Here is a 13,546-nt window from a genome sequence, read left to right as displayed (position 1 = left end):
CGCCTACCGGCGCACCCACAACCGGACCGGTATTGCGCTGAGCCCCCGCCGCCGCCATGAGACCTACACAATTCCTCTCCGTCGGCCGCTACCGCCATCTGAAGCTCACCACCAAGGATGTCGCCAAAGGCTACTACAAGGGTAACCGCACTGGATCAATGGGTCGGCATACCAAGTACGGAGGCTATGTGATCGAGTGGAACAAAGTCCGGACATATGCTGTGCCGCAGAACCTGAAAGATTTCAAGGTGGGTTGATGCCGGCATAATTGAGGCGGTAGGGGTACAGGATACTGACTACTGGAACAGCTTACTCCCTTCGTGAGCCGGGAAATCAAGGCACAGAAGGGTGACTACCAGGGCCTCGAGAAGGGCCCTCAAGACCCCCAATTCTACGTCGAACAGTGGAAGCGATACAATGGCGTGGACTAAGCGACTCCGACCAACCAATATGCGTTTATCGGCACGAGGTGGATGCTCCTACGGATTATAAACGAACATGAATGCGCTCGAGGATCGAATTTGGGGACCTCTAGCGTGGCTGTATATACCCATGTACAATACCACAATGTATGATATGTACTCAATTCCAAACACCAAGTTGGATGAAATTGTCCTGTAAAATTATTATGAACTATCACTGGTATCGGTTATACGCTCGAGATATCCTGCCCCTCTTATACCAAAGCAATCTGGCCCAATTCTACACATAATGCCAAAGTTTTATTACATACCCTCCTACTCATCCGCTCTTTTTGCCTGGGGCAAGCTCTCTACTGCCGTAACGAATGTTTCCAGCCCTGGCCGCTCAAGGGCTGGTGTTGATGACTCCACCTCATTCGCAAGGCCACTTTGCTTTATCGGTTGCTCAGAGGCGTTGCTCAAAGCATCTGGACTCATTGGTCGCGATCCTGGAAGCGGGGTAGCTGTATCAGAGTAAAGGGTCATCATGCTGGCAGTGTCGGCCTCCTTATTAAGACTGAATGGCAACGCGATTCCGTCTAGGAACGGACGCTTTCCTACCACTCCAGTTTCGGGTACGTAGTCGGGGTTTAAGAGGCCAGCTGCCTCCTTTTCTCGTCGCAGTTCCAGGAGCTGCGCCACGGGAGTGTCCTCATCCACCACGATGCTGCCCGTCTGGTTCTCATTGAAAACCGTCCTGCGATGTGAACGACCCCGTGAAATTGGTACCCTGGGGTGTTGCTGCTCTTGTTTTTCAATGTCAGCAAACGAGCGTGCGCCTTCGCCATGGTCTGGCATCGCAACTTGGACGTCTGGTTCTTCGTTGGCCTTTTCTGCCTTCTGTTCGCGCTCAACTGTCATCTCATCGTGCTTTGAACCCCAGAGTGACCAAATAGCCAGTCCCAAGCTCTTGTGTTTCTTGCCCTCAACCATCTCCGAATCAGCTCTTCTCCGTCCAGCCAATGCGCTGGGAGGGGGATATTCTCCGAGGCCAAAATCATGATATCCCGCTACCATGTCCTTGACGATCTTCTTGTGGACCTTGGCCTTTGAGGTGGCATATCGGATTTCCCTTTGCTGCTTCGTTTCCAGCCACTTCTTTACGGTCCCCTCCTTAACGAGACCAACAGAATTGGTTGATATAGTACAGCCAGGCAGCTCAGACTCGGGATCGAGAGGTAAAGTAGCACCATGCCGGGTTACCTTCTGTCGAATCATGTGGTTCTTGAACGCAGGAAGAGGGTCTCCGGCCTTTCCAACATGGCCAGGATCAGCGCTGGCGATTTCACCCTCAACATTCCCTCCTGCACTGCCCTGTTCCTCGTGTTCTGTTTCTGAGCCCGAGGAGGATATAACCGATATCGCATCATCGTCCATGATTTCAATCCCTCGCTTCTGGGCTCTTGCGAGTGCCCAAGCGCCGAACTGGGCAATGGATCGATACATGTACTTGGCAGGACGAGTGAAGCTAAGTGTAGGGGCCACATGGCAGAGGTCATCCCACACTTGAAGCTGCACATCTGTCGGCTCGTATCGCTTCAACAACGCCTTTGCCTTTTCATCCATGGTCTCATCTGGCAGGGCATACTTTTCGGGATTGGCGCACTTGTGAGCCAGGTGAATTTGTTCATCACGGAGAATCTCTCCTCCTCCAACCATGATAAGCAGCGGTGGGAGTCCTCCAAGGGTTGGCTGCATGATCGGGCTGACAAGAGGATGAGCAAGAAGCTCATTGGTTGTGTACATCTAGTCCAGTTAATTGTGGTCTTTGGTACTTGCGAAAGACGGCATACCTGAATCTGATCCTTAATTTTGATCAGCTTGCCATCAATTTCAACAGACAGAAGCTGCGCGGGGTCGGTAGGGGCTCCACCATTGATCCAGGCTGATCTAGAACTGGCCAAGCTGGGAGACCCGTTCCCTTCTGCAATGGGGGCCTGCTGTTTCTCCTTGAGCTCTTGGGTTCCTGTGTCTCCCTTGGTTTTGCCCTTCTTCTTTTTTAGAGCTTCATCTCTCAGTATGGCAATTTCATCTTCGTTAGGAGGTGGCCAGGCCCTGGAAGGTTTGTGATGAAACCCAGCTTGAGGGATGTAATCCAGCGGAGCATCATTGGAAACGCTTGGGAAAGAGTGCGTCAAGTCGACCCAAGGGCTGATGAGGATAGCACCGGCGGGTAGCGGAAGCCCTTGGTCTCTAAGCACACAGAGCAACGACACGACCATGCCGCCTCCGGCAGAATCACCCGCTAGCACTATAGTATCGGGATCTTGAACTGTCAAGAGGTGAAGATACGCTGCTAGACAATCCTGCAGGCCACACGGGAAGGGGAATTGAGGGGCGAGTCGATAACGAGGTGCAAATACGCGGGCCTTGAGCTTGCGGGCGTGTCGTTGCATCTGGTACCGATGTTCGTCGACACTGCCAAAGAAGTAGGCACCGCCATGGATGTACATCATGACACGCCTGCAGTTGCCGCCCTGCTTCTTCCGCTCGTACGCATCGGAGCGCATCTCAATCCACTGGGCCTCCAAGTTGCTCTTGGACTTGCGCCACTGCCACCACTTGGGCCCTCCAACCTGTCGAATGCCATCCGGGCCTAGCTGGGCTTGTAGCACCTCGGCCGCGCGGCTCAATTGATCATCGGAGATGGTGACATCCTCGACCTTGACCCATTGCGGGTGCGGCACCCATTGTGCTGTAAAGGCCTGGAGCTCTTCGACCGTGTGATGCGAGGCAAACTCAAGGAACGATCGGATAAGATGGAGACCCTCGTCGTATGAGAGATGCGCCGTGGGACGCTCCTTCAGGGGCTTCCTGTTTAGGTACTGCGGATTATCGCCACATTAGCTGCACGCCCAGAGAAGATATAATCGAATGAGCAGGGGTAGGGAAGCTTGTTTCACGAGAGCTGGAGTCACAGCTCTCTGCAGCTTGGTGCCATGTGCGCGCGGCCAATGGTGTACGTACATGTGAGAATAAGGTCGAGACGACGGTCGGCGTCACAGCCAAGGAGACGGACGTGGTGTTGAGCGAGTTCATGGCTGCGCTGTACTCTGGATATTTGCAAGACGTGCCATCAAGCTGGCTGCCGTGCTTCCATGAAGTTGAGTATATGAGCTGACGGGACCGGCAACTCCTCAAGAACTGCCAGAAGGGGTAGGAACGCCTGCCCGGAACCTTAAGTTGCCCAGCGTTCCAGTGCGGTTGGGCTCACTAGGGGACGGACCCATGATGTCATGTGTCCTACCGAACAGGCTAAACATACGTTGGCACTCGTTTAGAGGTACCCCTGATTTGCTATAATTCGGGACGGAAGCATCAAGATCCGCGTCCCGGTATTCGTCCCGGTATTGCATGCAGACTTGGCATTGGCATGGGCAGAATTACGGTGCTAAAGGAGCTCGGTGGCCCGTGCGCGTAGCAGTGCGGATTGTGGATTCGTTTGTGTGGGATTGTCAACACCAAAAAAATTGTGCACAGGCTACCCATATCCCCCAAATTGCCCCTCCAAACCCCTCCATACCACTCTAAACCACCGGACCATCACCAACCATGGCGTCCTCAGAGCCCGCACAGCTGCCCCCAGCGGGTATGTATTTTTTCTCTCTTCTTCAGAGGCCGTTCTGTCCATATGATGACCGCTAATGCCTACAACTCGGACAGCGACCCGCCAGTCCAACTTCGAGCAGGGCGTTGCCTACGCCCTCCACCTCTGGCCGGCCCTCACCCTCTCCGTCCAGAACCAATGGGGCGGCCCCGACTCCGCCGACAAGCGCGACTGGTTTGCTGGCGCCATCGCCGAGCTGTTCCCCGAGTTTGTCGACACACCGCTCGCCAAGGCCGTCGAGGAGCCCGACTTGGAGGATGTCGAGACTATGCTGCTCCAAATCATGGTTGACGAGTTCGAGGTCAACGTCGACGACGATTCTGGCACAGAGGTTGCCACCAACATCATGAAGGTGCGCGCCGGATGCGCCATTGGCCAGTTCGACGACGTCGACGCCTTGAGGACCCGGTTCATGAACCGCAACGGAACCAAGGTGGACCAGATGTTCAAGAAAGCCGATGATGCCGACCAGGACACGGACTGGGAGAGTGACGACTCGGACGATGAGGATGAAGGCGCTGACGTTGAGATGGACGACGCTCCCCAGCTAGTGGCACCCAAGCAGAAGCAGGAACCTCAGGTCGACGAGGATGGCTTTACCATGGTCACCAAGAAGAGGTAAATGTCGGGCTCAACAAGAGTTGACCGAGACATGGCAGCGAGTAAATATCATGGATCCCTGATATTGATACCCAAAACAAAGATACAAGGCTCGTGGCTATTTCAAACTGCCACTTTGGGTGTCACTATACCGAACGCCGACCAGCCGGACGAACGACACTCTCCCATCATCTCACATATACAATGCTCCATTCAACCTCCCTTCAAGGTTCCCCCAGGCTCTATTCCCAGTCAGCGTCGCTGTCATCATCACTGTCATCTTCCTCGTCCTTCTTCGAGTCCTTAGGGCTGTTGGGGGTTTGGGTCGTCTTGCCCGATGTTGCGCCAACGACATCGTAGCTAGCTTCGCTATCGGCCTGGGACTTCTCATCGTTGGACTTTCGCGATTCGGCTGGCTTCAAGAGGTTCTTGGCTGGGGGGTGGATGGTAGTCGACGATGCCGCGGAAGCGGTCTTGACAACAGCAGGCTTGGCCTTGGCGGGGACAGGAACGGGAGCGGCAGCGGGAGCGGGAGCGGGGGTGGCGGCAGGTTTACCGTCGGACTCGTCGTCGGACTCTTCTTCATCGGAATCGTCTTCGTCGGACTCCTCCTCGTCGGACTCTTCGTCAGCCTCTTCGTCAGCCTCTTCGTCGGAATCATCATCATCCCATTTAACATCATCCTCGGCGGAGGCGGCTGCGAATCTGTTAGCATATGCATGTCAGTAAATCCTAGCGGCAGCTCACCTTTGAGGAGATCTCGTCGCCTAGCATCGGCCGTCTCAATGCCATGACGAAGGAAGTAGTAGCGCTTCCAGAAATCGGCGTAGGGAATTTGATCGGGAACCAGCTTCTCCATGGTAGCTCGCAAGTCAGGGTATTTCTGCAAATCCGTGTTGATGTCGGGCGTCTTCTTGTCGACGTCAAACTCCTTTGTCCATAAATCATATTCAGAACCGCTCGGGTCCTTGTTGAAGCTCTCCGTCGTAGTGTGTATCACATGCAGTTGAGCATCGAATCTTGAGGCGTGGATCACCCTCTTGCCCTGTGCATCCTTGCTCTCAAAGAGCACCGTCCCGCTCTGGTCGTTTGCGTCTGGTGCGGATACGCTGACTGCGTCGCGGAGATAGTTTCGGACATTGCTGCCAAAGCGGAGGAGGGCCTCGTCTGCGGCATCCTCGGCCTTCTGTATGTCTTTGAGTCGCTTCGCAGCTTCGGCGCGAAGTCGGGAGAGCACGGTTTCGGACTCCTGGGAACCTTCTGCCATGCTATCTCCTCCTCTGGTCGCTGTTGGTGTCGTCCCTCCATCCTCTGCGTCCTTGGAGCTTCCGGCAACAACCGCCGGGACGGTCAGGGAAAGATTTCGAGTATGGCTAATCAGCGATGCTCGAAGGTCGGTAAGCCCCTTGGTTGCATCCTCACCCACTTCGGCCAGCTCCTTCTGAGCTTGGGTGACGACTTCTCCTCCCTGGGAATGTTAGAGACACTATCAGCAGCTCAGTAGGGACTAGCACACCTGCTTAACCACATTACCAAAGAACCCACCAAGCTTGGCACCCCATGGGCTGTTGGAGAAGGCCTTGTAAGCTTCCTGGAAGTCATCGTTCAGAGTAGAGTGGCTCTCTTCCGGCTTGGAGCCATCTTTGGCATCGGGCTGTTCCTTTTTGGCATAGGCATCCTCCTGGATGTGGTCGTAGGCAAGATCCATGACGGCTGGTTATCCGCAACGACGAAATATAATGAAATTAGTGTCCCGGTGCTTTATACACCCCCTTTCAAAAACAAATCGAGGTCGTAGGAGAGCGTTCCGGAGGATGTCGAGCTTGAGCTGTGGCGCCGTCTCCCTTGAATCCGAGACGTTGACCGACCATGGAGACTCACCTCCTGACCGGGCATCGCGGGGTTCAGTGGGGCCGGAGCACAGGCCAGGATCATCTTCACGTGACTGCCGCGACGACGTTTCCATCGCACGCGACCACATCTAAACCTGCATCCTTGACATGCATTCACCTTGAGACTGATTACCAATTTACAATTTAGAAGGGGATCTCGGTCCTAGCCATCTGATTCTCTCTAACATATGGAGGAGTGCGAACGTATCAGCTAACCACCATGCCTAGCACCAGCCTATCACAAGCCAGTTACCGAGAGTGGATAAGAGGCGACACCAACTTCACAAGTCGCAAAGTGTTCAATCCCTTGATTGTAAAGGTTGCTATGCAAGTGCAGAGAACATGTCTAGTGGCTGGTCTGATCGTTCATGGTAGTCATAGTCACTTCTATTTCTACGTTGGTTGGCTTGAATTCCTAGTTCCTGTTATCTGTGACTAATGGTAACCGAAGAATTCAAGACCTCCTTATACTCCTCACATGTATTGTTTTTTCTAGGTTTACATGTTGGCAGCCGCCTTCATCCTGGCAAACACACTCATAAAGGGGCACTGGGGTTGAACCCTTGCCAAGGGAGTTCCATGTCTGAACGACAATAGCCAAGTGATCAAGAGTACTTGGCGAGAGCTCGGCATAAGCTTGTTTCTCGCAGGTTCGATCCATGTAAGACGGTTTGGAAAGGGTTAAGGGATATCAGGTGGGGGAATGACCCCTCTGGACCCTTCATGGATTCGGGTGATTTGGACCCCGAGTCAGTAGGACACTCCACGTGTTTGTAAGAACCCTGTTTGATTCTCTCATCCCGGTGATGGCATGCACAAGATACCAGCCACAGACCCCAAGTGGCATCATTGACGTCAGAAGTCTCTCGCTCAGCTACGCAAGTACGGCAGTACCCATGTTCAGCATCACCCTGACGGCGATCTCGATGACAGCACAATGCTAGTGGACAAAGAAATAACCTCACAAGTTGCAACCACCTGAAGCGGAAGTGGCTCGGATGCTCCCAGTCAAGCCACAGACAGAGTGATGCTGTCATGATGCGTCGGCGGAGCATTTTCTAGCCAACCACACGGGCGGCCCTGATAGAGTGGAGCCCCTTGTTGATCGCTGGTGTCGTCCGTAGCCTCACCAACACTCCCCGGATCTTGGATCAATGAAGTCGCCCAATCACTACGATCGAATCGCTCCGGAAACGGTGCCTGGCACGACAAGCTTATACTCCGAGATCATTCCCGTGAATCCTAAGAGGCTACCCTTCTATAGCGGGGATCCTCCATGCAAAGCCACCGTGGGGTCCAATGACGTAGCCAGCCCAACACTGTCTGTCACGAAAACCTTCTCTGACGTCACCACTTTTGACAATGTCTCTCAATTGGCGGTGCCAAAGTTCTGAATGATAGTAGGATCAACCCAAATTGCCTTCTAGCCTATGGATCATCTAACAGACAGTACCTCCACGTTTCGACCACCACAGATCCTCAACATGTGAGATCCCATCCCCATCGCAAGCTCTAAGTGAAACATTGGGAGATCAACTTGCCTATTTTAACCCCTAGACATCCCACGTTCTCTCTCTTTTTCTTCTTCATCGACACATCAACACTTCAATCAATCAATCCTCACAAGCACCTTTCAAACAACTCACTACTACATCCACCACTACCTTCACAATGGAGACCGCCAAGCAAGCTTTCAACTACGTCGCTGAGACCGTCCAGGGCGCCACTTCTGGTGTCAGCAAGGAGGCCAACAAGGAGGTTGCTAAGGACAGCAATGCTCCCATCGGCACTCGGTAAGTTCAACATTTGATCATAGTCGAACAGAACAGCATCTAACACACAGTACAGTGCCAATGCTGCCATCGACGCTGTCGGCGACAAGATCGATCAGACCACCCACGAGAACAAGGCTGAGGTTCACAAGGAAATTGCCAAGAACTAAGTAACCTCGTATTACACGAATAATGGGATGGCGTTGAATGGAGATGGCGAATGAAATGGATCCATTAGGCTCAATCAATAGATAGCGGCCAATACCAACTTTTGATGAACTCATATCAGTATCGAGCATTCTCCTTCTCAACCATAATAATGTGAATGGTAGTTCAACACATGGGAATCGTTTCGAGTTCTGAGCTTCAGAACATGACGAATCTCACTGATGATTCAGCATGCTTGCAGCTCGGTGACACGTACGATTGGACCACGGGGCGTTGGTATCCATAGAAATCCAGGAACCCGTTATGAACCAACAAAATGATCGAATGAATTGTTGGAGTATTTATGAAACAGGTTAGATGTTATAGTCGACTTAAGACTATCCAGGCGAAAAGAGGGCTCATCTCGAGAGCATAATCACAGGCAAAACTGTGGCATTACTGTAATTTTCATATCAAGTGTTTTCACGACGGCAAGGGCGGAGAAGGTTACGTGGCCACGTCCAAAGCTCGAACGAAGCATGCAATAGCCAGCAATGAGGGACAATGCTCTCAATATCATGGTCAATTCCAACTTGTGCCCAACGTGCATCACAGTCGCTTTCAGCCGGACTGTCATTTGCGCCAGGGTGAGGCTCGGGAACGTTGGCGAAGTTGCCTCGGCCAAAAAGAGTTGCATGCTGGCGATACGCACCAGGCCTATCGGGTTCAGCCTAGCAACCAAAGGGTGCTGTTGGGAACCGGAGTTTTCGGTAACCGGAGTGTCCAACCCGCCCGAAATGTTGGAAATGTGCCAATTGGCCGTTGTCGAGAATGTCATGCATGCGGTGGCAAACTCCGAGGGACCGTCTAAATCCGGGAGGGCGGGGAAGTCAAGGATAGCGCATAGGGAGGCGTTTTGGGGGGCGTTTCGGTGATAAGGAGATATCGCGGGGCTGGTTCCTTCGCTAAGCAAGTGGCTGACAAGAGACTTTCCAGGGTTAGTAGCACAAGGTAGACCGTCCCCAAGTCCAGATTCACGGGCCGGTCAGGCTGGAGAAGGTTTCGGGAGACGGGTCGAGGAATGGACGTCGATGGCTGCAGGTAACCGTGCCAATGCCACGCGAAATGGCTTTGATCAAGTGCAGCATGGAAGCTTGCAAGACGTCGAGTTTGCTGAAGACGTCATGGTTTCGAACTCGTAAGGGCCGTGCATCGTGGACTAGAGAGCCTGATCGAGGATGGAGAAGTCGAGTCGTCGGAAGAACCAAGCCATGCGGTTTTAATGCCAGGGTGGGTTAATGGGCAGATAGGGACGGACGCATGGCCCGTGATGGACGGGAAAGGCGAGAGGCGAGAGGCGAGAGGGAGGACCCCAGGAATCTAGAGCCGGGCATGGAAGGGCGTAGGCGTGTCAATTAATAGCGACTCAAGCCAGAACCGGGATTACCGAGCGTGGTTTGCGTGTGGCATGTCGGTATGACGACGGGCCAATGGATGGGATGATGCAGGCTGCGGTGAGCAGGGTCCTTTGGCTAGATGGTGGCCTTTGCTGGTGATTCTCGGTGATGGCGGTCTTGGCCTGGTCTTGGTTTCGTTTCGTGTTACTCTACACTGCATGGACCGTGGTCGCCGAGAGCCTTTCTCCATAATGCCGGCAGGTACCAAAGTAACGATGAGGCGCCGCAACTCCGTGTCAACAGGTGCACGAGTGACGGAGTAACGGAGTAACGGAGTGAGCAATGAGCTGACTGGCGGGTTGATTGGGGTGGAGGGGGCGCTCTTCCCAGGATGGGGATTTTGATTCCAAAGGGATCGTGCGCTGCTCCTTCGCCGGCACCAATGCGGCGCCAATGACTCCGGCTGACAAATGGACAATGATGGCTCTTCCATCCGCCTCCACCTCCCATCAGCTGCTCGCTACTGCGTAATATGCACGTTCTTCAAGCACCAACCTCCCTCGCTGCGCAGAAGCACCTAGAACCGTTTTTGGTGACTCAGGCAGCAAATTTTGAACACATTTCTCGTTTTCAACCCCCACTCGTGGTCGTCCTGCACGCCCAGCCTGCCTACCTAGCCTGTCATCAATAGTGCGACGCTGTGACGCTGCCGCCCTGCGACTCCCGGCCGGCCATCCGCCTGAGGCGCCATTACGGGGCAGACGGGGCCTACGTACCTACAGTGGCTTTTGCAACCCAGTACAGTGGGACGCTCACTGTACCTAGAATACCTCCTACCTAACTAAGACGCCCCCCCTGCCGCGCGCTGCCCGCTGGAGCACAGCCAAAGCACAACCCCCGCCGCCCTGCCAAACTCACCTGGGCCTCGCTCGATCCCGCCTGACACAGGCAATCGCAACCATTTCATCATCCAACTTGGCCACTTGACATCACCAATCTCACTTGCCTTGCCGGACAGTGTGTTCTGTTTCCTCACCCATCTATCGTCCCCTCGGGACTCGCCATCACCGTTTTAACCCTCGTCTGATTCTACGTCTCTGCGCTTCACTCTCGCCTTGCCGCCACCGTTCCGGCGCCCGCCTACTCCGACGTCGCCGCATCTCAGGCTCTTTGCCCCCTCCCCCGAGCCTCCGGACGGCAGAGAGCTTGCTTTGATATCCTGCCCTCGCCCTCGCCATCTCCCTCCTCCCTCCTTCTCGCCACGTCTCGCGACTGCCCTCGCATCGTCCCCGCTTGCACTCCCCACCGCTTAATTCCTTCGCGATGGCTTCCACTGGCGCTGGCGGCACCTTGCCACCAAACTTCCTCTTGACCCCGCAACAGCAGGGCCTGCTCTTCGCTGCCCTCAACTCCAACAAGCAGCAGCAGCAGCAGCAGCAGCCACAGGCCTCTGGCTCGCCCGTCCACAATGCGCTGTCCCTCTCGCCAACTTCCTTTGAGAATTCCCCCATGCGGTCCAAGTCTTCCCAAAACCATGCCTACCAGGAGAGTCCCTACCTCGACAACTACGACTACGACTTTGGCGACTCCAGCTTCGATTTCTCTTTCGCTACCAACGCCGACGAACAGGCCAGGATGATCGGAGATATTCCTACCGCTGCTACCGTCAGGTCGGACTCCACAGAGAATGAGGGCAATGAGAAGCGCAGTCATCCTGATGATGAGGATGACGAGGACAGCCCTGGAAACGACCCCAAACGCCGCGAGAGCACTGAAAAAGTCCCCAAGAAGCCTGGCCGCAAGCCTCTCACCTCGGAACCCAGTTCGGTACGCCTCCTTCTGCTCCCGTTCTTGTAACTTGATTCAAGTTCAATTACTAATCCACCTTACAGAAGCGCAAGGCTCAGAACCGAGCGGCCCAGCGTGCTTTCAGAGAACGCAAGGAGAGGCATCTCAAGGACCTCGAGACCAAGGTCGAAGAGCTGGAGAAGGCATCCGAGGCCGCCAACCACGAGAACAGCCGGCTGCGTGCCCAGGTTGATCGGATGACATCCGAACTCAATCAGTACAAGTCGAGAGTCACCCTGATGACAAATCCCAAGGCCATTCCCCGTGAGAAGGTCCCTTTCGGCAATGCTGCCGTCAACAACCTCAGCGACGTCAACTTCCAATTCGAATTTCCCAAGTTCGGCATGCTGCCGGGTCCTCTTACCACCAACAAGCCGCAGAAATCTGGCTCTCAACCCACCAGCCCGCATCAGCAGGTCTCAGCCACGACGCCCTCAAACGGCCTGACAAACGGCAACGATTCGCCGCAGATGCAGTACAAGGACGATCTTTCCAAGTTCTCTGGTATCTTCAGCCCCTCAATGTCTAGCTCCGCCACCAATGTCTCACGAGCGAGCCTTGACTCCGCCAACTACAGTGTCGGCGGTGCCACGAGCTCCCCTTCGGCATCCTCTCACTCCAATACAGGCCCTAGCTCATCCTGCGGCACCTCCCCTGAGCCTTTTACACAGTCTCCCATGGGCTTTAAACCCGTGGAGACCCTCACTACCATTGGCGAGGAGCATCCATCCGTCTCCAACGGCGAGCCCGTCTCGCGATTCTCCAATGTCGACTTGAGCAGCACTAACTTCGACTGGCTCGCTCAACAGAATGGTGGCCAGTTCGACCCTCAGCTCTTCGGCGACTACCGTGAACCCCAGGAGAATGTCCTATCCAACCCATCTTTCGATGACTTCTTCAACGACGCCATTGATACAGATTTCTTCACGCCCTACAATGTGGCTCCTAGTCCCAACGTCGCCAAGAATGCGCCCGCCCACAAGAAGAATCTCATTGAAGAGATTGATGCTCAGCAAAACATGGATGATGGACCTCTCGCCAAGAAGCAGAACATGAACTGCAATGAGCTTTGGTATGTCTCGGCAAAAACGAAATCATGCGTGTCAGATACTAATCACTTTTACAGGGAGAAGCTTCAATCCTGTCCGAAGGCCCAGAACGGCGAGTTTGACCTTGACGGTCTCTGTTCAGAACTCACCAAGAAGGCCAAGTGTTCAGGTACTGGGCCCGTGGTTGGAGAGACTGACTTTGATACCATCTTGGCCAAATACATGGGTAAAGAGGTTTCAAAGAGTTGTGTCGCGGAACAACTTGGCGTCGAGATCAAGTCAGATGACAAGGTCCGAATCCTTCCGTCGGCCACGAGTATAAAGCGATGATCCATGAAGTTGATATACTCGATGGATGGCTGTACAATACAAGCTACCCTCGTAACGGGAGCAAACAAAGGGCCATGGCGTTTACAACAGAAAGGACGGGTTCGGAAAACACATTTGATGCTTTGTTTTCGTTTTTATGGACAAATGGCGGGATTTTATATCGTACCCCAGGAAGGGAGAGTTGGCTACAGACGGCATCTCGCACGCATTCGCCGTCAATGGAACCAAATGATCAGATGTTACGATATCTGGGGGGAGGTTTTCTTTTGCCACTTTATGATTTGGGGATCGTCTCATTCATTCTTTTGGCTTTGTTGCTGTTTTTATTTCCTCTCGGAGCTATACTGCTTTCGCCACGAGTTTTTGAGTGATGAGTTTCGAATTAACGGGTGGGAGCGCGGTAAAGCAAAGTTGGATGAGGGAAGAGGGGTGCTAGGATAACG

General features: G+C 53.9%; 6 protein-coding genes across 6 annotated transcripts; 4 read left to right on the top strand and 2 right to left on the bottom strand.

Moving 5' to 3' along the window:
- Positions 1-56: 56 nt before the first annotated feature.
- BGZ61DRAFT_475155 (mitochondrial ribosomal protein L27-domain-containing protein) lies at positions 57-431 on the top strand (the record flags this gene model as incomplete). Its single annotated transcript, XM_046248652.1, has 2 exons — positions 57-248; positions 309-431. The coding sequence occupies 2 exons, from the start codon at positions 57-59 to the stop codon at positions 429-431; spliced, it is 315 nt and encodes a 104-aa protein (XP_046107581.1).
- A 306-nt stretch (positions 432-737) lies between these two features.
- Positions 738-3,500, bottom strand: BGZ61DRAFT_346092 (uncharacterized protein; the record flags this gene model as incomplete). The annotated part of the gene is made up of 3 exons (XM_046239845.1): positions 738-2,207; positions 2,255-3,286; positions 3,429-3,500. 3 exons carry the CDS (start codon positions 3,498-3,500, stop codon positions 738-740), a joined length of 2,574 nt encoding a protein of 857 aa, XP_046107580.1.
- A 513-nt stretch (positions 3,501-4,013) lies between these two features.
- On the top strand, positions 4,014-4,690 carry BGZ61DRAFT_475153 (pre-rRNA-processing protein TSR2; the record flags this gene model as incomplete). Its single annotated transcript, XM_046248651.1, has 2 exons — positions 4,014-4,050; positions 4,125-4,690. 2 exons carry the CDS (start codon positions 4,014-4,016, stop codon positions 4,688-4,690), a joined length of 603 nt encoding a protein of 200 aa, XP_046107579.1.
- Positions 4,691-4,781: 91 nt separating this feature from the next.
- On the bottom strand, positions 4,782-6,379 carry BGZ61DRAFT_569272 (uncharacterized protein; the record flags this gene model as incomplete). The annotated part of the gene is made up of 4 exons (XM_046256023.1): positions 4,782-5,156; positions 5,181-5,365; positions 5,416-6,136; positions 6,185-6,379. 4 exons carry the CDS (start codon positions 6,374-6,376, stop codon positions 4,911-4,913), a joined length of 1,344 nt encoding a protein of 447 aa, XP_046107578.1. The 3' UTR covers positions 4,782-4,910.
- A 1,852-nt stretch (positions 6,380-8,231) lies between these two features.
- On the top strand, positions 8,232-8,502 carry BGZ61DRAFT_529734 (glucose-repressible protein Grg1; the record flags this gene model as incomplete). Its single annotated transcript, XM_046253450.1, has 2 exons — positions 8,232-8,353; positions 8,409-8,502. 2 exons carry the CDS (start codon positions 8,232-8,234, stop codon positions 8,500-8,502), a joined length of 216 nt encoding a protein of 71 aa, XP_046107577.1.
- Positions 8,503-11,199: 2,697 nt separating this feature from the next.
- BGZ61DRAFT_529733 (transcription factor PAP1-domain-containing protein) lies at positions 11,200-13,103 on the top strand (the record flags this gene model as incomplete). The annotated part of the gene is made up of 3 exons (XM_046253449.1): positions 11,200-11,703; positions 11,769-12,796; positions 12,851-13,103. The coding sequence occupies 3 exons, from the start codon at positions 11,200-11,202 to the stop codon at positions 13,101-13,103; spliced, it is 1,785 nt and encodes a 594-aa protein (XP_046107576.1).
- Between the last annotated feature and the right edge of the window lie 443 nt (positions 13,104-13,546).

The sequence above is a fragment of the Ilyonectria robusta genome, assembly GCF_021365365.1.
Source record: "Ilyonectria robusta strain PMI_751 chromosome Unknown BGZ61scaffold_5, whole genome shotgun sequence".
Classification (NCBI taxonomy): domain Eukaryota; kingdom Fungi; phylum Ascomycota; class Sordariomycetes; order Hypocreales; family Nectriaceae; genus Ilyonectria; species Ilyonectria robusta.
The sequence above is the reverse complement of the archived record's forward strand: the minus strand, read 5'-3'. Positions and strand labels throughout refer to the sequence as shown.